The sequence below is a fragment of the Mustelus asterias genome, chromosome X, assembly GCF_964213995.1.
Source record: "Mustelus asterias chromosome X, sMusAst1.hap1.1, whole genome shotgun sequence".
Taxonomy (NCBI): domain Eukaryota; kingdom Metazoa; phylum Chordata; class Chondrichthyes; order Carcharhiniformes; family Triakidae; genus Mustelus; species Mustelus asterias.
The window spans coordinates 13,004,096-13,029,339 of record NC_135834.1 but is presented as its reverse complement, the minus strand read 5'-3'; the positions used below and the strand labels follow the sequence as shown (position 1 = coordinate 13,029,339).

At 43.9% G+C, this 25,244-nt stretch overlaps 1 protein-coding gene across 3 annotated transcripts; it reads left to right on the top strand.

Moving 5' to 3' along the window:
- Positions 1 to 4,933: 4,933 nt before the first annotated feature.
- On the top strand, positions 4,934 to 24,546 carry suox (sulfite oxidase). Of its 3 annotated transcripts, XM_078200978.1 has the most exons (5): positions 4,934 to 5,026; positions 7,041 to 7,134; positions 7,756 to 7,819; positions 20,855 to 21,047; positions 21,555 to 24,546. In XM_078200978.1, exons 2-5 carry the CDS (start codon positions 7,056 to 7,058, stop codon positions 23,040 to 23,042), a joined length of 1,824 nt encoding a protein of 607 aa, XP_078057104.1. In that variant the 5' UTR covers positions 4,934 to 5,026; positions 7,041 to 7,055; the 3' UTR covers positions 23,043 to 24,546. The 3 variants fall into 3 exon arrangements, with proteins under 3 accessions (XP_078057104.1, XP_078057105.1, XP_078057106.1); XM_078200979.1 differs by lacking the exon at positions 7,041 to 7,134 and having other exon boundaries at positions 4,943 to 5,026; XM_078200980.1 differs by lacking the exon at positions 7,041 to 7,134 and having other exon boundaries at positions 4,985 to 5,148.
- The last annotated feature ends 698 nt before the right edge of the window (positions 24,547 to 25,244 follow it).

Below are 25,244 nucleotides of genomic sequence, written 5' to 3'. Positions count from 1 at the left end.
GATTGGAGGATAGCGAATGTGGTACCGTTATTTAAGAAGGGTAGCAGGGATAACCCGGGTAATTATAGGCCAGTGAGCTTGACGTCCGTGGTAGGGAAGTTGGTGGAGAGGATTCTTAGAGACAGGATGTATGCGCATTTAGAATGGAACAATCTCATTAGTGACAGACAGCATGGTTTTGTAAGAGGGAGGTCGTGCCTTACAAATTTGGAGGAGTTTTTTGAGGAAGTGACAAAAACGGTTGACGAAGGAAGGGCCGTGGATGTCGTCGATATGGATTTCAGTAAGGCATTTGACAAAGTCCCTGAAGGCAGGTTGGTTAAGAAGGTTAAGGCTCATGGGATACAAGGAGAGGTGGCTAGATGGATAGAGAACTGGCTTGGCCACAGGAGACCGAGGGTAGCAGTCGAAGGTCTTTTTCCGGCTGGAGGTCTGTGACCAGTGGTGTTCCGCAGGGCTCTGTACTGGGACCTCTGCTATTTGTGATATATATAAATGATTTGGAAGAAGGTGTAACTGGTGTTATCAGCAAGTTTGCGGATGACACGAAGATGGCTGGACTTGCGGATAGCGAAGAGCATTGTCGGACAATACAGCAGGATATAGATAGGCTGGAAAATTGGGCGGAGAAATGGCAGATGGAATTTAATCCAGATAAATGCGAAGTGATGCATTTTGGAAGAACTAATGTAGGGGGAGTTATACAATAAATGGCAGAGCCATCAAGAGTATAGAAACACAGAGGGACCTAGGTGTGCAAGTCCACAAATCCTTGAAGGTGGCAGCACAGGTGGAGAAGGTGGTGAAGAAGGCATATGGTATGCTTGCCTTTATAGGACGGGGTATAGAGTATAAAAGCTGGAGTCTGATGTTGCAGCTGTATAGAACGCTGGTTAGGCCACATTTGGAGTTCTGCGTCCAGTTCTGGTCTCCGCACTACCAGAAGGACGTGGAGGCTTTAGAGAGAGTGCAGAGAAGGTTTACCAGGATGTTGCCTGGTATGGAGGGTCTTAGCTATGAGGAGAGATTGGGTAAACTGGGCTTGTTCTCCCTGGAAAGATGGAGAATGAGGGGAGACCTAATAGAGGTGTACAAAATTATGAAGGGTATAGATAGGGTGAACAGTGGGAAGCTTTTTCCCAGGTCGGAGGTGACGATCACGAGGGGTCACGGGCTCAAGGTGAGAGGGGCGAGGTATAACTCAGATATCAGAGGGACGTTTATTACACAGAGAGTGGTGGGGGCCTGGAATGCGCTGCCAAGTAGGGTGGTGGAGGCAGACACGCTGGCATCGTTTAAGACTTACCTGGATAGTCATATGAGCAGTCTGGGAATGGAGGGATACAAACGAATGGGCTAGTTGGACCAATGAGCGGCACAGGCTTGGAGGGCCGAAGGGCCTGTTTCCTGTGCTGTACTGTTTTTTGTTCTTTGTACACCCATGGAAGTGGCCTGACAGGCCATGGGTGCATGTACATGTGGATTTTGTGGAGCCCATTATGGATCCCATGTTAGATGCACACTTTGTGGCCCAGTGGCCAATGGCCTGAGAAACTAGGCCCAACATAGAATTGGGACAATCTAAACTAAAAAAGCCTCCGCAGCCAGGCCTGATGGGAATTTGGACAGGCCAAGTCGAAACACAAACACAGGTCAAGGGTGAGCAAAGGCAAGCCTGGAATTGCCCTGGAGGTTGGAACCGGAGGTACTCAGCCCTGATCAAATAAGTACAGTAGTTGTTTATTCCCCACTTTCAGCCAGACTCTCTGGCACCTCAGATTCCCGCTGTTACCTTATATGGAAAGAGGCTACGTGCACCCTGTACACCTGAGGATGGTTACCCCAGGAGCCCTGGCATCTTCCATATATGGAATCAGGTGCTGCGATCCCCACCTAGTAACCTCATTGGCTGGAGCCAGAGAACCTTATGAGGAAAACAGGACCAGCATCGTAAAGATCAAAGTTCAGGGTAAAACCCTATAGAAGCACTTGGACCATCTCAGAACCAGGGAGTCCTTGCCCAAAGCAATCCCCCGCCACCAGCCATGGAAATAGCCGCTGCCAGTGCCGGACCTCAGCTCAAAGCTGACTCCGCGTTCGCCCCTCTGGATACGGACTCGGAGACGGGGACTCAAGAAGAGGCCTTCCAGGCTGAAGCGGAACCTAAGGAGGAACCTGCTTCAGTAACCTTGCAAACGAAGGTCCCCTGTTTGGTTTAGGCCATCAGACCCTGCCCCGTCTTCGACTGAACTCTAACTGACTGTTAAGTGATGGAAGGGACCCTTTCGCAGTGGGAGTGCTGGGAGAGACATGGACCTAAGAGACAAAGGATGTTATGATGGCCATGAAGGATCAGTGATTGATCTCCCCATGAGCTTTGTGGAGTACAAGCGAGTGGAGGCTCACCTAATAAGCGGTCAGTGGTGGTTTTTCAACCTGTCACTCAATCCAGACTACTGTTATAGGTCCCAAGGTGTAGACGTCTAGCTGTAAGCTGCCAGCGCAGCTCCTCTTTGATGCACACTAAAGGGTGTTTGGTGACTGGAAACTGGTGTTTGGCTGAACTACAAGGCGGTTCAGAGAAGGTTCACTAGATTGATTCCAGAGATGAAGGACTTGTCTTCTGAAGCGAGTTGAGCAGTTTAGGCCTACACTGGAGTTTAGAAGAATGAGAGGAGATCTAATTAAAGGTGTATAAGATGCCAAAGGGGATTGGTAGAGGTAGAGTGGGATGTTTCCCCTTGTTGGACATTCTAGAATGAGAAGCCATAGTTTTAGGATAAGGGCGGGGGGGGCGGGGGTAGGGGGGGTGCAGATTTAAAACAGAAATGAGGAGGCATTACTTCACTCAATGGGTGGTGAATATGTGAAAATCTCTACCCCGGAATGCAGTGGATGCCGGAACACTAAACAGATTTAAGGAGGAGATAGATAGGTTCTTAATTATTAACGGGATGAAAGGTTTTGGGGAGTTGGCAGGAAGGTGAAGATGAGGCCAAGATGAGATCAGCCATGATCATATTGAATGGCAGAGCAGGCACGAGGGGCTGAATTGCCCTCTCCTGCTCCTAGTTCTTATGTTACTATCTGCGGTGAACCTAGGAAAGTGGTCCACTCAAAGATACAGACTCTGAAAGTCTGGAAGCTGAGGAAGCAGGTACCTTGATTGAAACTTACCCTGAAGAGGAACCTGCATCAGTGACACTTCGCCGTTCCCTCAGAAAACAAAAGTCCCCAATTAGGTTCACGCCTCCAGATCTGGCACCGCCTCCGGCTGTCTTTAAACCGGTCGCCAAGTGGAGAAAATAACTCCTTCCCAGCAGTGGTACTGAGGGAGCTGCGGACTTTAGGGGAGGGGAATGTTACAGTAGGCAGAAAGGACACAGGGCACCATTAATAGATCTCCCTGTGAGCTTTGTGGAATACGAGTTTGTGCAATATGAGTTTGCCTATTGAGTGGGAGACGAGTGGTGGGAATTTAAACCCAGCACTCACCTGGACCAGGTCTATGTAGATTCAGAGCATAGGCCTTGATTTGTTGTAAGCCACAGACACGGCCTTTCCTTTGCTTTAATAAAGCGGTGTTGTACTGGAGGACTGGTCTTGGCGAGGTTATTAAATATTTTAATGAAGCTTATGCCGTTTTCACATAATATTAGGCTGGGCAAGGTGGGAAACTACATTGAATGACTTGCACAAGATTTGGGTACATGCAAAATAAAACAACATCATTGAACATTTGCTCCTGCAGTTTAGGCATTGCAACACCTGGTGACTGCTACAACGACATAACTGCCAGACTTGGCCTATGGCAGATGGTGAGGGAACCTACTCGACCTTGTCCTCACCAATTTACCTGCCAATCAGTACATGAGAGTATAGGTAGGAGTGACCACCACAGTCCATGTAGATATGGAGACTTAACTTCACACTGAGCATATCCTCGATTGTGTTGTGTGGCATTTACCTTCATACTAAATGGGATAGATTCAGACCAGATCTAGCAGCTCAAAACAGGGCTTACACGCGACCCTGTGGGCCATCAGCAGAATTGTGTTCAACCATAATCTGTAACCTCATGGCCTGGTATGCCAACAGCTATAGATCAGTGTGGGCATATCATAAAATAGAACCATAGATCATAGAATCCCTACAGTGCAGAAGGAGGCTATTTAGCCCATCAAGCCTGCACCGACACTCCCACCCAGGTCCTATCCCCATAACACCCTGTATTTACCCTGCTGGTCCTTCTGACACTAAGGGACAATTTAGCTTAGCTAATCCATCTAACCTACACATTTTTGGACACAAGGGGCAATTTAGCATGGTCAATCCACCTAACCGACAAATCGTTGGACATTAAGGGGCAATTTAGCTTGGTCAATCCACCTAACCTACACATCTTTGGACATTAAGGGGCAATTTAGCATGGTCAATCCACCTAACCTACACATCTTTGGACATTAAGGGGCAATTTAGCTTGGTCAATCCACCTAACCTACACATCTTGGGACATTAAGGGGCAATTTAGCTTGGTCAATCCACCTAACATACACATCTTTGGACATTAAGGGGCAATTTAGCTTCATCAATCCACCTAACCTGCGCATCTTTGGAGTGTGGGAAGAAACCAGATAACCCTGAGGAAACCCACACAGACATGGGGAGAACGTGCAAACTCCATACAGTCATCCAAAGCCGGAATTGAATCTGGGTCCCTGGCGCTGAGGCAGCAGTACTAACCACTGTTGAGAATTAAAATGACCAAGTGGAACATGTCAGTGTAGAGACGGTCCATGGAAGTGAGCCTAAAGCTCATACAGCTCCATTGCCTTGGTAACTGCTGCTATTGGGTTCCAAATCTCCCTGATGGCCATGGCTCGCCTCCAAACCATAAAGTGATAAACGTCACGGGAATGGCCTGCTGCCACACATGCGCACAGTTACTGAGCCGAGCGGGCGACACGTCGCGTGGAGCTGAGGGGAGTTTTGTGAGGAGATTTAGAGCCGGCAACACAACAACTCGGTGACTATATTGTTCAATTCAACGCGAAGGACATGCGAACGTTTTTAATAATAGCGATGCTGTCCGGCTCAGCGGCGGAATAAAGATTTTATCGAGCCAGACGCAAATTTGAAATCTCGGGGGTACTGTTTTTAATTTGTTTTGTTTTGGCCGTTTTCTGAGGAGAGGTTGCTTGCTGTCCGTCTCAAACGTGAACGTTTTAAAATGCATTGCCTTTGAAACTTCTTATTTTTGGCGCTCTTATCCTTCAATCTCGGTCTGGGTTTGACGAGAAACTTAAACCAGTCGATTAAAAAAAATTGTCTCCAATTTCCACCCCCACCCTTTTTTAAAAACAACCTCTTTTTGAATTTATCAAACCTTTAAAAGTGGTTTCTGAAATGTTAGGCTCACGGTTTAAATAATTCTTTGGTTGATGTCAGAAAACATCCAGGAACTCAGCAAGTTGCCTCAGCTCACTTCGAGAGAATTAAGCATTTGCTCCACCTGTCATTGTGTTTTCCTTGCTTGACACTTATCTGGTTCAAAAAATGAACACCAATTTATTTCTGGAAAAATGTGCTTTTTTTTGGTCTTGATTGGTAGGGGTGGTTTCCCCACTCCTTTATCTCCTCCTCACCTTCCCCCAAAATGGTTCAATTGGAGACCAGTATAAAAGAACTCTATAGGTGCTGTTGTTATGTTGTCCTTTTCATTGCCTCGGGACATCCCAAAATGGCTTGGGACCAATCCAAGTATTTTGAAAAGTAAGTAGTAGGTTGCAGCCCCTCAAGCCTGCTCCTCCATTCAATACATTCATGACTGGTTTTCTGTCTCATTTCCTTGTCACTTCCCATTACACGATTCCCCAAGAGATCAAAAATCTATCTCCTTAAATAGATTCAATGATGGAGCATCTGTAACCCTCCTGGTATTTGAGTCTATTCAAACCCTTTGAGTAAAAATAAATTCTCCTAATTTCAGTCCTAAATGATCAGTCTGTTATCCTGAGTGTTCCAGATTCTCTAACCAAGGGAAATAACCTCTCTGTCCTTAGTACAAAAACAGAAAATGCTGGAAAAACTCAGCAGGTTTGGCAGCTTCTGTGGAGAGTGAAGCAGATATTGGACTTGAAATGTTAACTCTTGTGTTTCTTTCGCCATAGATGCTGTCAGACCTGCTGAGTTTTTCCAGCATTTTCTGTTATTCCAGATTTCCAGCGCCCACAGTATTTTGCTTCTATTCTGTGTCCTTAGTGTTGTTCTTTATCTCAAGAAAGTGGAATACAAAGGGGTTTCATGTTGTGTTGTGATTACATGAAGGTGGACCCTATTTAGAGTAGAGTGTTCAGTTCTGGGCACTACTTTGGGCGGGATATTGGTCTTGGAGGTGATGCAGATTTGCCAGAATGATAGACACCAAAAGACTTAAATTATGAAGACCTTTTAGTATAGAAGATTAAGGGGGGAACTTGTTGAGATGTTTGAAATGAATAAGCGAATTGATGGAGCAAAACTATTTATTGTGGTGATGAGAACAGAATAACATTAAAAATTGGAGCTTGACCTTTGAGTTCATGCCAGGATGCACTTCACACACAGGGTAGTGGAAATCTAGAGCTTTTCCCCCCCCAAAAAAAATGTTGAAGCTGACTATCTGTCTGAAAATTTTGAAACTGGGATTGATAGATTTTTATGTGGAAAGGGTATTAAAGGTTATGGAACCAAGGTGAGTAAACCGAGTTAAACTAGAGATCAGCCACTATCTGACTGAATGGTGGAATTGGCTTGAGGGGCTGAATGGCCTCCTGCTGTTTTAATCTCTTTTCCCCTGTCCCTAACAGTGCGCACATTTTTAATTTGTACTGCGAGCTTCAGGCTCTCTTTGGTTGCCACTTTCTACAAAGCCTATTCTCTGCTGAACTTTCTCTATTTCACTACCTGGTCTGTCTCCTGGGAACTTTTCACCCCACACTGCTCTTGATTCTGCTCCAGTGCTGCTGAATGACCTTTTTTTTTCTGCTTGCTTCCAGTAGCTGCTGACACGATTCATGCTTCAGAAATCCTCTCTCCTCCTTTGCTGGAATAGGTGGGACTCGCTCTTCAAGCCTCTATGCTGCTCCCAGTCTTGTAAGCTCCTTGGACCAAATCCCTCATCTATACTGATCTCATGGATTTGCCCTTTATTGCCTCCTGAATCCTGAGACTTCACTTCTCTTAGTCCTTGGGTTACAGTCACACTGCTCCTTTGCTGGTATACTGAATTTGCAATGCTCATGCCATGGCCATACTTACCTCTAGTAGACCTTCTGCTATTAGGGTCTATTAGAGGTAGACCTCTAATAGCTTGTGCTTTACTGGGCAAACAGCACACCCACTGATACTTTGTCCCACAAACTGCTCCTGGAGTCACTTGCTCTCCACAACTGATTCTAAACCTGAACATCTCCAAACTAATTCCATCATATTTACAAATCAACTTATCCCGCCTCAGGACCTCAGACTTTAACTTTGGACTTCCCTCTCCTCTGTTAATAGTTAGGACATGCCCCTTCTAATCATTACCATTCCACTTGCTTACATCTCTATATATGGAGCCATACAAGTAGAAATTGATGTTGTTCTTGGGTGAATGATTGGATGAGCAAGGAATCTCGTTGGGGTGGGTAGTCACAATGGAGACACATTGCAAGATGCGGAAAATACAGAATTAAACCTAATCTGAAACAACATATTTTTCTTTCTACCCAGGTACAGTGATGTCATTCCTTAGGTGTACAAGGTCTGTTCTGGGTATCTGGCAGCTACGAAGCAGGTATTGGTCATTCCATCCGTTTGAGTAGAGTAACTTGTATTCATTTGGTGGCTTTAAAAAGATTCTGGTTAACAAGGCTCTTTTCCACACACTAGTGTCAGCTATGGTTCACTTGGTGACATTACTGAGTCAGAGGTTGTGGGTTCATGTTCAACTCCACAGACTTGAACATAAATTTAGGCTGACACTCTAATATAGTGCTGTGTTGTCAGAGATGCTGCTTTCCGAATAAGATGTTAAACCGGGACCCCGTCTAACCCCTCAGGTGGACGTAAAAGATCTTGTGGCATTATTTTGAAGGAGACTAGAATGGTTGTGACTAGAATGGTTGATGAGGGAAGGGCCGTGGATGTCGTCTATATGGACTTTAGTAAAGCGTTTGACAAAGTCCCTCATGGTAGGCTGGTGCAAAAGGTTGGATCTCATGGGATAAAGGGGGAGGTGGCTAGATGGGTGGAGAACTGGCTTGGTCACAGAAGACAGAGGGTGGTAGTGGAAGGGTCTTTTTCTGGCTGGAGGCCTGTGACTAGTGGTGTTCCGCAGGGCTCTGTATTGGGACCTCTGCTGTTTGTGATTTATATAAACGATCTGGAAGAAGGTGTAACTTGGGTGATCAGTAAGTTTGCGGACGACACAAAATTGGCAGGACTTGCAGATAGTGAGGAGCATTGTCAGAGGCTACAGAAGGATATAGATAGGCTGGAAATTTGGGCAAAGAAATGGCAGATGGAGTTCAATCCTGATAAATGCGAAGTGATGCATTTTGGTAGAAATAATGTAGGGAGGAGCTATACGATAAATGGCAGAACCATAAAGGGTGTAGATACGCAGAGGGACCTGGGTGTGCAAGTCCACAGATCCTTGAAGGTGACGTCACAAGTGGAGAAGGTGGTGAAGAAGGCGTATGGCATGCTTGCCTTTATAGGATGGAGCATAGAGTATAAAAGTTGGGGTCTGATGTTGCAGATGTATAGAACGTTGGTTCGGCCGCATTTGGAATACTGCGTCCAGTTCTGGTCGCCACACTACCCCCAGAAGGACGTGGAGGCTTTGGAGAGAGTACAGAGGAGGTTTACCAGGATGTTGCCTGGTATGGAGGGGCTTAGTTATGAGGAGAGATTGGGTAAACGGGTTGTTCTCCCTGGAAAGACGGAGGATGAGGGGAGGCTTAATAGAGGTGTATAAAATTATGAAAGGCATAGATAGGGTGAACGGTGGGAAGCTTTTCCCCAGGTCGGTGGTGACGTTCACGAGGGGTCATAGGTTCAAGGTGAAGGGGGGGAGGTTTAACACAGATATCAGAAGGACATATTTTACACAGAGGGTGGTGGGGGCCTGGAATGCGCTGCCAGGCAAGGTGGTGGAGGCGGACACACTGGGAACGTTTAAGACTTATCTTGATAGCCACATGAACGGAGTGGGAATGGAGGGATACAAAAGAATGGTCTAGTTTGGACCAGGGAGCGGCACAGGCTTGGAGGGCCGAAGGGCCTGTTCTTTGTTCTTTGAGAGCACAGGGATTATTCCTGGTGTCCTGACTGAAATTAACCCTCAGTCGACGTTACTGAAACAGATTATCATATTGTTGGTGGTGGGAGCTTGCTGTGCACAAATTGGCTGCTGTATTTCCTATAAAGCAACATTGACTACACTTCAAAAGTACTTCATTGGGTGGAAAAGCACTTTGGGTTATCCTGAAAGCCACTATAGAAATGCAAGTCTTTGGTGCAGTTTAGCCAAGAAGGAAATACTTTTGGATGTGTCCCCACCATTGCCTGGAAGTATCCCATCAGCTTGAGGCTATAATGGATGCATCTCATGAATTTTAGAGTTATTTCAGCCTTGCTTTATTAATTGCAGTCATATTTGAAATATATGATCTTGGTCTTTTTAAAATACAGAGTTAAATGTTAAATAGACTTATCTACAATTGTTGGTCTGGAGAATGTAAATATAAAATTTTAAATGCTTTGAGTGAGACTTGGGAGAAAAGGGTAGATAATCAAATTTTTGTATCTGTTTAATTACCAGAATATAAAGTGTATTGACTGAGAGGATTTTAAAAAGTCACTGACAGTGTCATCTTTGGATAGTTAATACTATCTTTGTTTCTTTATTATATACATCACCTAGACTTGGCAATTGAGGAAATGTTGAAGTTTGTTTTTAATGCCAAATTACAGTTGGGCATAGAAAAGAGTAACGTGATTTGTAAATGTAAAATAATATTTGGAAGGAATCTAGGAAACAAAATACATTTGAAATAGCAGATCTCAAATGGAGTAGAGGAGCACAGGGGCATTAGTGTGCAGTTACGTGGGTCATGTAAAGGTTACACCACAATTAGATATGACCAGAAATAGCAAACTGGACCTGGTTTTATTTGTCGATGTTGTTGTTATCCAGGCCAAAACTCCAAGGTGTTTTATGAAGATAGCCCAGACTCTATGTTTTTGCCTTTGAATTTGGCACAGATGAGCATAAAGCTTTTCACTCCAGGTATGATTCAAGCAGCCCACTAGGAAGCTTTTATCAAATAAAGTTTATTTAAGAACACAGCTAAAATATAATAAATTAGCTTAAGTTTTACCAATTGCAAGAATCAAACATGATATAGTATAAACCTGAACAGGTTTATGATGTTCCAAGTCAAACAACACCCACAAACATACAATCCCTCTAGACTTGGCACAAAAAGCAAATAGACTCGCATGATGCTGGATTTTGCAGTTTTTTTGACACCTGCTGTGAATTGGTCCTTTGGATGTTGGATTAAAACTGAGGCTTCCCAGTCCTGGACTTTCAGCATGCCTCTGGAGAGAGCAGGAGAGACAGACACTGGATAAAAACAAATTACTGCGGATGCTGGAATCTGAACCAAAAGAAAAAATGCTGGAAAATCTCAGCAGGTCTGGCAGCATCTGTAAGGAGAGAAAAGAGCTGACGTTTCGAGTCCAGGTGACCCTTTGTCAAAGCTAAAAGGCATAGAAAGTGGGAAATATTTATACTGCAGGGTGAGGGAATGAAAGATGGGAGAGACAGACACTGCCTGCCTCCATCAGTTTCTAACTGCAACTAACAGACAGCAGAATTTACAACTCCAGAGAGAGGGAGAAACAAGAGCCACTGCTTTCTGTCTCATATCCAAACAGCATCTGAGAAAAATGAAACTAAAATCATGGACTTTTCTGTGGAAAAGTACTGTCCCCATGCAGCACCTGACTTGTCGATCGTGCTCCACCCAATAATTCCCAAAAGGACTATAAAACTCTGGGACACTACAGTAGCTCAGATTCAAAATAAAGAAGATGTCCATTATATTGCTTCAGTAATAATTAGAGGATACCAACGACAAACAAAGTGGTGCCAATAAAATCTTGCAAAGGAACTGCTTGTAAAACCTACAAAGAAACATGATTCAAGTACATTTCTTAAAGGCACAGTATCATCACAATGTCTACCATTAAACAGTGTTTCCACAAGCGCACGGAATGGAGAATTTGCTATTATTACGGATGAAGTGATTTGGCGATGCAGGGTGATGAGCTGAGAAGGTTTAGAGGTGACATTTGGGATGGAGCAGGGGATTCTCAGTCAAAGAGAAAGGAAGGTGTATCATGCACTGGCATGGAAGGTTGCATCATTTGAGCAGCTGAGACAGGAACTGGACAGTGGAATGGAGTCCTTGCAGGAGGTTAGTCAAGGTAATTGTGGGAGTCAGTGGACTTTGAATATTAGTTGATAGAGAAAAGTCAAGGAAGGGATGAGTGCCACGTAGATCAAGTGAAGGTGAGAGGAGGGTGGAAATTGGAAGCAAAGTTGATGATTCTTTAGTTCAGAGCAGGAGTGGGAAGCAGTATCAATGCAACCATTAAAATACTGAGGAAAAGGTGAAGGAGGGGGCCTGAGAAGGACTGGAGCAAAGAAAGTTCTACATTTCCCACAGGAAAGCAAGAATCTTGAATCTATTATGAAGGAAGTCGTAACAGTGCACTTAGACATTGTTGGGGAGATGGTGGCGTAGTATTAATGTCACTGAGCTACTTATCCAGAGGTCCAGGGTTCAAATCTCATCACGGCAGCTGGTGGAATTTAAACTCATTTAATAAATCTAGAATTATAAAGCAAGTATTAGTAATGGGTTAACCATGACAGCTATCATCAGTTGTTGTAAAAGCCCATTTGGTGGTTCTTGTCCTTTAGAAAAGGAAATCTTTTTTTCATTGGTTCATGGAATGTGGGCATTTCTGGCTCGACTGGCATTTATTGTCCATCCCTGACTGCCCTGGAGAATGTGGTGGTGAGCTACCTTTTTGAACCGCTGCAGTCCATACATTGTAGGAACACATGCAGTGCTTTAAGGAGTTGCAGGATTTTGACTTAGTGACAATGATATTCTAAGTCTGGATGATATGCTATGGTGGTGCTCCCGTGCATCTGCTTCCCTTGTCCTTCCAGGTGATAGAGATCACAGGTTTGGAAGGTGCTGTCACAGGAGCCTTGGTGAGTTGCTGCAGTGTATCGTGTAGATGATAGAGACTGCTGCCACTGTGCATCAACGGTGGAGGGAGTGAAGTTTGTAAATGGGGTGCCAATCAAGTGAGCTGCTTTGTCTTGGATGGTATTAAGCTTCTTATGTTGTTGGTGCAGCACTTATCCAAGCAAGTAGAGAGTATTCCATCACATTCCTGACTCGTGCCTTGTAGATGGTGGACAGGCTTTGGTGGGTTGGGAGGTGAGTTACTTGCCACAGGATTCCAAGCCTCTGACCTGTTCTTGTAGCCACAATATTTATATGGCTTGTTCAGTTTCTGGTCAGTGGTAATCCCCAGGACGTTGATAGTGGGGATTCAGTGATACTATCACAATTGAATGTCAAGGGCGATGGTTAAATTATCTCTTATTGGAGATGGTCATTGCCTGGCACTTTTGCGGTACGAATGTTACTTGCCACTTGATTGTTGTTCAGGTCTTGTTTGAGTGTCTAAGGAGTCGCAAATGGTGTTGCGCATTTCGCAATCATCAGCGATTGACCTTGGGGTGGAGGGAAGTTCGTTGATGAAACCACTAACGATGTTTGGGCCTCAAACACTACCCTCAGGAACTCCCTCAACAATGTCTCAGGCCACAAAGAACCACAACCATCTTCCTGTGTGCTAGGTATGACTCCAACCAGTGAAGAGTTTTCCCCTGATTCCCACTGACTTCAGTTTTGCCAGGGTACCTTGATGCCACACTCATTGATGTCAGGCCAGTCATTCTCGCCTCGCCTCAGGAGTTCCTCTTTCTTTTTGTCCATGTTTGGACTAAGACTGTAATGAGGTCAGGAGCTGAGTGATCCTGGCAGAACCCAGATTGAGCACCCGTGAGCAGGTTATTGCTGAGCAAGTGTCGCTTGACAGGACTATCCCTGACGCTTTCCATCATTTCTCTGATGATTGAGAGTAGACTCATAGGTCTGGATTGGCTTTGTCCTTTTTTTGTGGACAGGACATATCTGGGCAATTTTCCACATTTCCAGGTAATTGCCAATGATATAGATGTACTACAACAGCTTGGCTTGGGGTGTGGCTGGTTCTGGAACATAAGCCTTCCATACTATTGCTGAAATGTTGTCAGGGCCCATAGCCTGTGCAGCGTCTGTTACTTTTAGCTGCTTAATATCACATGCAGTGAACCAAATTGTCTGAAGACTGACATCTGTGATGCTGGAGACCTCCGGAGGAGTCCAAGATGGATCGCTCACTCGGCTGAAGGTTGCTGCAAATGCTTCAACTTTATCTTTTGCACTGATGTGCTGGACTCCCCCATCATTGAGGATGGGGATACTTGTGGAGCCTTCCCCTCCAGTTAGCTGTTTAGTTGCCCATCACCATTCATGATTTGATGTGGCAGGACTGCAGAGCTTAGATCTGATTTGTTTGTTATGGTATCACTTAGCTTTGTGTATTGCTTGCTGTTTGGTCTACAAGTAGTCTTGTGTTGAAGCTTCACCAGGTTGACACCTAAATTTTCAGATATACTTGGTGTTGCTCCTGGCATGCCCTCCTGCATTCTTCTTTGAATCAAGGTTAATCCCCTGGCTTGATTGTAAAGGTAGAGTGAAGGGATATGCTGGGCCATGAGATTACAGACTATGGTTGTATACAACTCTACTGCTTCTGATGGCCCACAGTGCCTCATCGATGCCCAGTTTTGAAATCTATCCCATTTAACATGGTGGGAATGCTGCAAACATGGTGGAGGATATCCTCAATGTGAAGACGGGACTTCATCTCCAAAAGGGCTGTGCAGTGGTCACTCCTGCCGATACTGTCATGGACAGATGAAACTGCGACAGGTAGATTGGTGCATATGAGGTCAAGTAAGTTGTTCCCTCACCGCATACCGCAGAGCCAGTCTAGCAGCTATGTTCTCTAGGACCCGACCAGCTGGCTCTGTAGTGGTGCTACCGACCCACTCTTGATGGGTGTCGAAGTCCCCCACCCAGAGTCCATTCTGTGCCCTTGCAACCCTCAGTGCTTCCTCCAAGTGGTTATGAATGGAGAAGAGTATTGATTCATTGGCTGAGGGGAGAACAGTCAGTGATAACGTCCATGTTTACCTGCTATCCTTACCAGACCCACAGCAATGTGGTTGCCTTGTAACTGCCCTGGTTGAGCAAATTGCTGGCCTACACTCTGCAGTTTTGAAGAATGAGACAATCTCATTGTAACACAAGATTCTGAAGAGGCTGGACAGGGTAGACACTGAGCTGGGGAGTTGAGAAAACAGGCACAGTCTCGGGATAAGGACCTGATCATTTAGGGCTGAGATGAGAAATCACGTCAAAAGGTTGTGAATCTTTGGAATCCTCTATCTCGGGGTTGTGGATGCTCCATTGTTGAATACATTTAAGGCTGAGATAGACAGATTGCTGGTCTCTTGGGGAGGGCAGGCAGGAAGATGGAGTTAAAACCCAAGAGCAGCCATGATATTGAATGGTGGAACAGGCATGACAGACCATGTGGTCTACTCCTATTTCTTGTGTTCCTGGCCTGCATGGTTAGGTATTGCAGTACATTTGCTCAGTGTCTGAGTTGTATTGGAAGATTTAAAGGGTCCATAGCTGTTTCTGTTCTTGTTATAAAATTGCTCCACCTTTTGTATGTAAAACATCCTTTTTTTTTGTAAAGCTTTGATTTAATTTCTTTTTCCTACATTGTTACAACAGTGTCAAAAGTACTCCCTTGGCTATGAAGCACTTTATGATCCAAGATTGTGAAAAGTGCGATGCGAGTGCATGATGCATTTTCTTGTGTCTTGTCAATCATTATATGTGCTGGGAAAGGATTCTCAGTTTTTGGTTAATGGTCTGTTTAATTCAGGGAATGTTCCTGCATGAAGGGCAACTTTTTATGAACTTCATTTTTTCACAATAGTGTACAAGTGTTTTTTCATTTAAAGACAGTTACATGAAACGTTAAGAACAAAGTCTATTTGCTGCCTTGAAGGGGTTTTCTCTATAATTTTAGCCTTGTAATTTGATTCAGGTAGCCACATGTTTAGCCAATTTATGGCTAATCCATGCTGGATAATACTGTTAACCTTCTGTGTGCTGAGTTGATTCCTGCAGATGTACAGATAAAGTTTATTTATTAGTCACAAGTAAGGCTTACAGTAACACTGCAATGAACTTACAGTGAAAATCCCCTAGTCACCACAGTCCGGCGTCTGTTCAGGTCAAAGCACCTAACCAGCACGTCTTTCGGACTGTGGGAGGAAACCAGAGCACCCGGAGGAAACCCACACAGACACAGGGAGAATGTGCAAACTCCACACAGACAGTGACCCAAGCTGGGAATCGAACCCGGGTCCCTGGCGCTGTGAGGCAGCAGTGCTAACCACTATGTCACCGTGCCACCCTTATTAATAGTGATGAATGAAGTTGTAGTGGCTCAAAGAAACTATTTGTTTTTTGTTCTTACACTTTGACAATTATGTTTTAGCTATTTGGAATAAAAATAATCAGTATTCACATCTGTGTGCATCATAGAGATCAGTTAATTTGCATGTTCATTTTTTTAAAAAGGGGGCATTCGCTGTCCAGTCCACTTTCTATTGCATTCAATTTAATTTGAATCTCTCTCTCTGTCTCATTCTGGGTGTGTATAAGTAGATCATTGTCATGCTACATATATCTGGTGAACATGAGAATCTGGCCCTTCTGGACAAAAGAAGTAAAGCCTTCAAAAGTGATATCCCAAACTTTCACTCTTTTGGTGACTGCTGTTTGTAGCAGTGACCTTTACAGTTGTTTGGTTCTGTTGCCTCAGATATGTGCATTTACTTTTTTTTAATCTGAAGTCCACGTTTATTTTATAGCAGCCTTGCACTTGCAGATTATTTGTTGTTTTGTGACAAAAATATGAAAACTACTGTTCTCTATGAAGCACCCCTGCTGCCCTAATGTCTAAAATATGTCAGCTACTGAAAACAAAACTGCTTACTTTGCTCTGTACCACATTAGTAAGTCAACGAATATAAAAAACAGAATTTTTGAGACAATGTATTAATGCTGTGCTGAATACACATGTCTGGAGTATGTACTGCATTGTCTGTGACTGGACCAGTATTTCAGAGGACTGGGATTTACATTCAGTAAACGTAAATTCAAACTCCACCAACTGCTATGAAATCAGCAATAACTTATATTTATACAACACCTTTAATGCAATGAAATGTCCCCAAGGCACTTCAGAGGAGCATTATTAAACAAAAGTATGACAATGATCCAGGTGAGAGATTAGGTAAGGTGACCAAAAGCTTCATCAAAGAGGTAGGTTTCAAGGAGTGTCTTAAGCTAAGTGAGGTAGAGAGGTGCAGGGAGGGTATTTCAAAGCTTCGGGCTAAGCAACTCCAGGCATGGCCACAATGGTGGCATAATTAGAATTGGGGATGCAAACAGAGGTGAAATTTTGAGGCTTACAGATGAGTTGTGGGACTGGAGGAGATTAGAAGGCGAAGGCCATGAATGGTTTGAAGATGAGGATGAGAATCTTGAAAGCATGATGTTACTTGACTAGAAGCCAATGTGGGTCAATGGAAAACAGGACTTAGTGCGAGTTGAGACATGGTCAGGAGAGTTTTAGGTGACCTTAAGTTTGCAGGGGAATAGAACGTGCGAGACCAACCAGGAGTGCATTGGAACAGTAAAGTCTAGAGGTAATGGAGGCATAGACAAGGGTTTCATCAATAGATGAGCTGAGACAGGCATGACGTTTAGGTGGTCTCGGTGATGGTGCGGTGAGTTTGGAAGCTCATCTTGGGATCAAATGTGACACAGTTGCGAACAAACAGGCTTAATCCCAGACTGTTGCCATGGCGAAGGATGGAATTGGTAGCTGGGGAACAGAGTTTGGAACAGGGACCAAAACACTGGCTTCAGCCTTCCCAATATTCAATTGGAGGACATTTCTACCCATCCAGTACTAGATGGTGGATAAACAGTCTGAGAATTTAGCAACAGTGGAGGAATCAAGAGAGGTGTTGGTTAGGGAAAACTGGATGTCATCAGTATACATGTGAAAACCAATGCTGTGCATTCTGATAATGTTGTTGAGGGGCAGCATAAAGATGTGTACTGAGAAGTGGCCAAGGGTAGATCCTTGAGGGACGCCAGATGGAGCTGTGCTGGAGTAGGGAGAGAAGCCATTGCAAGTAATTTTCTGGCTACAGTTCAAGAGATGAGAATTGGACCAGGTGAATGCTATTCTATCCAGCTGGACAACACTGAAAAGTCATTGAAGGATAATGTGGTCAATAGTGTCAAAGGTTGCAGACAAGTCAAAGGAGGAGGAGGGAAAGTTGACCTTTGTCACAATGTTAAAGGGTGTCAGTTGTGACTTCGATCAGAGCTGTTTTGGTACTGTGGAAACCTGATCAGAGGGATGGTAACGGATTTGGGAGAATCAAGGGCTTTACAGAGGAAAAGGGAGGTTGGAGATGGGACAGCAGTTTACAAGGATGGTGCGGTCAAGGATTGGTTTTTGAGGAGAATGGTGATGATGGCAGATTTAAAGGAGAGGGCCAACACCTAAAGAGAGAACTGTGAACAATTTGGGCTAACATGGGGATCAGGAGAGGAAGGTGGGTGCAGTTTATTGAGAATAGGATTGTTGGAACCGAAGGTGGGCCTCACCGCCCAATCTGGCGTCCCTCAAGGATCTACCCTTGACCACTGAGAGTCATAGAGGTTTACAGCATGGAAACAGGCCCTTCGGCCCAACTTGTTCATGCCGCCCTTTTTTTTAAACCCCGAAGCTAGTCCCAATTGCCTGCATTTGGCCCATAACCCTCTATACCCATCTTATCCATGTAACTGTCTAAACGCTTTTTAAAAGATTAAAAAATTGTACCCGCCTCTACTATTATCTCTGGCAGCTTGTTCCAGACACTCACCACACTGTGTGTGAAAAAATTGCTCCTCTGGACACTTTTGTATCTCTCACCTTAAACATATGCCCTCTAGTTTTAGACTCCCCTACCTTTGGGAAAAGATATTGACTATCTAGCTGATCTGTGCCCTTTAATATTTTATAGACCTCGATAAGATCACCCCTTAGCCTCCTACGCTGCAGAGAAAAAAGTCCCAGTCTATCTTCTCATTCCACTTCTCATTACACATCTTTATGCTACCCCTCAACAACATTATCAGAAGGCACAGGGTGAGCTCAGAGGGCATGAAGAGCAACAGGAGAGAAAAGATGCATGTTCAGGTCTAGGGCAGGGGGAACTTGGAGAAAGTTTTACCATGTGAGCTAGTGGAAGGGAGGGACGTGGCAGAGGTGGCTGATTGGATCTTAGTGTAAAGGAAGTCCATGAGCTCCTCATACTTGTTGGAGGTGATGGTGGAGGATACAGGAAAAAGGGGGTTTAAGAAAACTGGTTGCAGTGGGGAAAAAGAAGCCAAGAATTATCTTTGCATTTCACTAAGGTCCTGGAATAGTGAGCAGCTTTTGCAGGCAAGCAAAGGACCCAATAGCGTTTTATCTGACCCAACCAGATCTGGTGGTGGATTTCTAAACCAGTTGTCAAGTTTGCGTCCCTTGGACATAAGGGAATCAAGGTGTGGGCTCTAAGGGGGCTGGGGGGAATAGATGAATGGCCAGAGTGAGCCAGTAATAGTAATATTGGATACGAGGACATGAAATGTGGAGGTGTGTGTGCAGTTGCCTAAGTTGCTGTAGAAATATTGTGTGAATGGAGGGCCAAAGGCTGGATAGCAGGGATTTTGAAAATGCAGTTGTAAGTAAATTGGAGGTAGCATTTTTCCATGGATGGATGCAGAAGGTGGAAATGGTTGTGGGTGGTCAATGATACAAAGAAGTGATCAGAAATGGCCTGATCTTTGATGCAACGTCTCTGCGTTAATTTAGTCTTTCGTGGTCATGAGCACCACTGATGAGACTGGCATTTATTGCCCATGAACTGAGTGACTTGCTAGGCCATTTTGGAGGGTTAAGAGTCAACCGCCTTCATGTGGATCTAGAATCACATGTCGGCCAGACCAGGTGAGGCTGGCAGATTTCCTTCCCTAAATGACAGTGGGCCAGATAGGATTTTACAGCCATTGATAATAGTTTCATGCTTGCCATTACTGAGACTAACTTTCAATCTCAGATTTCATTAACTGAATTTAAATTCCACCATCTGCCATGTTGGGATTTGAACCGATGTCCCAAGAGCATTATTTTGGCCACTGGATTATTATGTTACGATCCCAGCTGATGTTACACTGGACAAGTTGGATCACAGGGTGAAACCTGGCTTGAAGCTACTATTTTTTATGAAACTGGAGGACAGTTGCTGAACAAATTCACAGGAAACTGCTGAAGAAATTTTAACATTGTTAAACAAGAAAAATGAACTATATTACACTAGACAGAGGTTGGAAATATCTCGATACTAACACACAAAAATGATTCAAATCACACTATTCTTTACCCCAGCAATATCTTTACAGACACAAATTGTTTTACGTTTGAGTTTGTAATATCTATCTTATGTTCTAATTCAAGGTGAGTATGTGGTACATGTGAAATGTGGTCAGACACGCCAGACTCCAAAGTAAACACCATGTGCAACCCAAGCAAATTCCATGAATTCCTCAACAACCCACTCAGATATTCATCACACTGAGCCAACTAATCTCACTGAAAACTCTCTTACTGAGAGTTTCCAATCTCCACATTTGAAGAGCTTGCAATGGTATTCTCTCCCACTCGGACAGCTTCAACAAGGACAGTGGAAGATGGTGGCGTAATAGTAATATTGTCACTGGACTAGTAATCCAGAAAGCCAGGGGAATGCTCTAGGGGACCTGAGTTTGAATCCCACAATGGCAGCTAGTGGAATTTTAATTCAATAAAAAAAAACTTAATATTGACCATGAAACCATTATCGATTGTCATAAAAACTCATCTGACTCAATAAGGAGTCACCAACCTTTGGCTGCCTCCTCGGATCTTCAGGGCTTCTCTCAAGTCTGCTTTTGTTTCATGTCTGCTCCCTGCAGCTGTCTTTAATTCACAGCCTATTTCTCTGCTCCTTTTTTCAACTTGGCTCCTTTCTGTACCACTCCTTGATTTGAGACCTTGTCCTTGTCCCCCTCTCTGTATCTTGCTCCCTGGGACACCTTCCTTCTAATAGTGCTCTGGCTCAGGCCACCTGACCTCCAGTTTCATGTCATTTTATTTCTGTTCTTTTTTCCTTTACACGTGCGCAAGACCAGTTCCTGGTGTAAAGAATCCAAAAGGCACTACGCATATGCGGCCATTTCCTGGCCAGTGCATGCGCGGAAGGCCCAAAGATGATGTGGTTGTGGTTTGGGGGGGGCAGAACTGCCAATTTTTTTTTTAAAAAAACAAGGTTTGCATTTGACACAATTAGTTAAGTAACATTACCACAATGCATCATCTCCCCTCTTCCCAATCTATTGTGCTAAGAATTTCAGTTTATTAAGATGTGTTCTCATTTTTTTGCTTCCTTTTTTAGAGTACAGACCGAGATCTCTGCAGTGCTCCCACAAGCCTGCTCAGTATGTGGCTTTATACGATGGAAGAATACAGCTGCTAACCGTGCCAAAAATGTGGATAACCAGTTCTCTAACACACAATGGCGACACATGGTTGTGGGAGTCCTGGCGGGTACAGGTGCTGTCCTAGTATATGGCTTATACAGACAGCAGGTATGAAGAAACAGCTATAGCTTCATTGCTAACAATTGTGTAACTCTTGTTTCATTAATCTATGCTTAGTCATTTTGTTTTTAAATGGTGTATGGTATTCCCTAGTAAAGAGACTCGTTACAGACTTTTTCTATTCCTAACTCTTGTCCCACCCAGGTTTCTCCTGAAGATGCTAGCATCCTGAGGTACATTTCTATGAGTATGGCAATCATGGTACCTTGCCCCAAGTGACCATTCATTGGTTGATTTATTTTATCAGTTGAAGACGAGTCCCAATAAGTACTTGATCATGGCTGAGGATGATTCTGCGCTTGCCTGACATCCACAAGCTGCACTCCAGCATCTGGAAGGCAGTCAGGAATGGGAGCTCTGGCTGACTTTTCTTTCATCCCATTCAAACCCAGATGCTGAGATCAATTGCAGCGCCTCTGAGGTTACATTGATAATCAAAAGGTTATGGATTTTATTTGTCCATGAAAGCTTACAGTCTTTTATTTTGTCTTCTAGGTGCAACAAGCAGAGCCTAAAAGTGTCCCAGAATTGACCAGCCCATCTGTATCAGCTCAAGGCAATGACGTTAAACCAACTTACCCAATTTATACCAGGCAGGATGTGACCAAGCATAAAACAATGGCAGATGGGGTATGGGTCACCTACAAATCTGGTGTGTATGATATTACGAAGTTTGTTGACCTGCATCCTGGGGGAAATAAGATCATGCTTGCAGCTGGAGGTGCCATTGAACCATTCTGGGCAATGTATGCAGTCCATAATCAGGAACATATTTCCAAGATGCTTGAAGAGTACAAAATTGGAGAACTCAGCCCAGAAGACCAGAAGCTGGCAATCTCAGATGTGAGCGACCCATATGGGAATGAGCCACTGAGACATCCTGTTTTGAAAGTGAATAGTTTAAAGCCATTTAATGCAGAACCGCCATTAGAAATCCTGTCTGATAATTATCTTACTCCAAATGAAATTTTCTTCAAAAGAAACCACCTGCCCGTCCCAGACATTGATCCAAAAAAGTTCCATTTGGAGATTATGGGAGAGGGACTGAGGTCCATCCAATTAACCCTCAACGACCTCAAGACCAAGTTCCCAAAGCACACCGTAACTGCCACATTACAGTGTGCAGGGAATCGGCGCTCTGAAATGAATGCTGTGCGTCAGGTAAAGGGACTGAATTGGGGGATGGCAGCAATTGGTAATGCTACATGGGGAGGAGCTAAGCTTTCTGAAGTCCTCAAGTATGCAGGGATCCCAGAGAACACGAATGCTAAGCATGTCCAATTTGAGGGACTTGATAAGGATGTGTCTGGGTCACCCTATGGGGCTTCTATTTCTATTCGCAAGGCCCTGGCCAAAGATGGTGATGTGCTACTTGCCTACGAAATGAATGGTGAAGAGCTATCCAGGGATCATGGCTTTCCACTACGTGTCATTGTGCCAGGAGTGGTCGGAGCACGTAATGTCAAGTGGTTGAGCAAGATCATTGTAAGTAAAGAAGAAAGCAAGAGCCATTGGCAGGTGAATGACTATAAAGGGTTTTCTCCCTCTGTAGACTGGGACACTGTTGATTTCAGTACTGCTCCAGCAATCCAGGAGCTCCCCATCCAGTCTGCCATCACAACACCTTGCAATGATGACTATCTCTCTGCAGACGACGATGAGGTCACAGTGAAAGGCTATGCATGGAGCGGAGCTGGCCGAGAAGTGATCCGAGTTGATGTCTCACTGGACGGTGGGATGACTTGGCAGGTGGCTGAGTTAACTGGGGAGAAGCAGGATGAGGATCGGGCATGGGCATGGAAACTCTGGCAGCTCACTGTGCCGCTGCCAAAGGGCCAGAAGAACCTGGAGATAATCTGCAAAGCTGTGGATAACAACTACAATGTGCAACCTGATACCGTTGCACCCATCTGGAATTTACGAGGGGTCCTCAATAATTCCTGGAGCAGGGTGAAAGTTACAGTCAGACCTAGCAGTGGTTAGAAACTGCATCTGAATCTCTGGGATTACAGAAGAACTAGTGAATGTTATAGCAATTGTAGGAATTTGTTCTCTGCCTCCTTTTTGTTTACTGCCATATGGTCTGGCTCTTGCCATCAAAGCTGTAACGACATGTGCAGTCTACTTCTCTCAATTGGAAGCCACTCCGTTTGAATTGTCGGATTCAACTTTTATCCAGCGCAAAATTTCTATTGTGCAGGAATATTCCTATTTCTATTCCAAAATTCTTATTGTGCAATTTAATCTGTGATTTTGAATTAGGTAATGATTTAGGTATTCCGCAATATGACCTCTATTAATAGTGGAGAGTATTAATGTTCAGAAGTGAATCGAGGCATTTGTAGACTTGGTTTAAAAAGTAACACAAATTCAGTAGCCTCTGTTCTGTATTTGTATCAACTTTCTTGTTTTTGTTTGTGAAGGAGGTAATGCACTGCTTCGAAGGAACCATGATAGCACTTGATTTAGAATGCAACTTTCAGAATAAACTTTCAGTCCAAAGATGTGCGGGTTAGGTTGATTGGCCATGCTAAATTGACCCTAGTGTCAGGGGATTAGCAGGGTAAATATGTGGGGTTACGGGAATTTGCAGATTTTTCAGACATTCAAGAAGATAAAGAACAATTGTGTATTTGTATATTGCATGAATGACCAAGCTTCAAAAGTGCTTTGGGATATCTGGAGGTTGTTGCTGCTACATGAATGAATTTCCTCGGGCGCAAATTTTAAAGTACTTACTACTAAAGCTGCTCATGACCCTTATTGCTGTATTGTCCCTTTTTTAATGGGATTGTTTGAAATCCCTAATGCTTAGCTGCTCATTGATTTTGTCAATAATTCTTCTTTCAGACATCTTTTGGATGAGATACTAAATTGAGGCCTCCGTCTGCCTCCTCAAGTGAATGTAAAAGGTCCTATGACACTATCAAAGAACCAGGATGCCCTAGCCAATATTTATCCCTCAACCAACATTACTGCTCCTTCTCACATTGCTGTATGTGAGGTCTTGCTCTGCGCAAATTGACTGCTTCATTTCTACATTTATATGTGACTGCACTTCAAAGTACTTCAGCTGTAAAGTATTTTGGACATCGAGGTCATGAAAGGCACTCTATCAATGCAAGTTCATTCATTCATCTTTTCTTGATATTTTCCTAATAAGCAAATATGTTAACACTTGTTTGAGTGACTCGTTTAAGAGTGAGCCTAAGAAGCTGTATCATTCTCAAACTGTTCATGGAATCTTGCAGTACAGAAGGACACCATTTAGCCCATTGTGCTTATGGCAGTTCTTTGAAATATCTATTCAATTAGAAGACCTGTCCACTGCCCCACTCTTCCCCATTGCACTGCAGATGTTTCCCTTTCAAGTATGCATCCAATTCCTGTTTAAAAGTTACCATTGATTCTCTTTCCACCACCCTTTGAGGCAGTGATTTCCAGATTGTAAGTTGTTATATATAAATAAAAAATATTCTTCTTCTCATCTCTCATTTGGTTCTTTACACAATTATCTGAAATCTGTATCTTCTAGTTACTGGCGGTTCTGTTTGCAGTCACCTGGGTATGATATGGCATATGTAGACCTATTGGAGACTGCTCAAAGCTACAATACTGGTAAAGGGCCAATGATTTAATGGCTTGCTTTGTCAATCAAAATAAAAACTGTCATGCTTTTCTCCTTGTCTTTTAAAAAAAATGCTCCATTTAAGAGGTGTGGTGAATAAAACAAAGGACGTTTTCACCATGTGAACTTGGAAGCACGTGAATTAATGACTTGCACCAAACTAAGATTCCATTGAGGATAGGGCTGAGTTTGAGAGCTGAAATAATTGGTGCCTGTTTTTGTTTTGAGTAGGACTCCATTTAGAATTTGCTCTTCCTCGTTTTCTTGCCTCCATCTTTCCTCACCTCTGTGGTTATCAGGAATCAAGTGGTTGGGTAAGATTTCCCAGGCCTCTTACAGGCTACTTTGAAATCAGCCAGTGAAGGCAGCACTCCTGAGAATGACTTTGCTCATTCAGTAGGTAAGTCCTCAACTTTCACTTGTCAGTTTCTCCATGGTGGCACAACTGAGGTCAGCAATCAATGTTTGGAGCTTGTGGGCACAAGTCTGCATCACTTCACTTTGTGCACTCCCTGCTGTGTGGTTCTCTGGAATGCTTTGTGATAGAGGAAAGAATC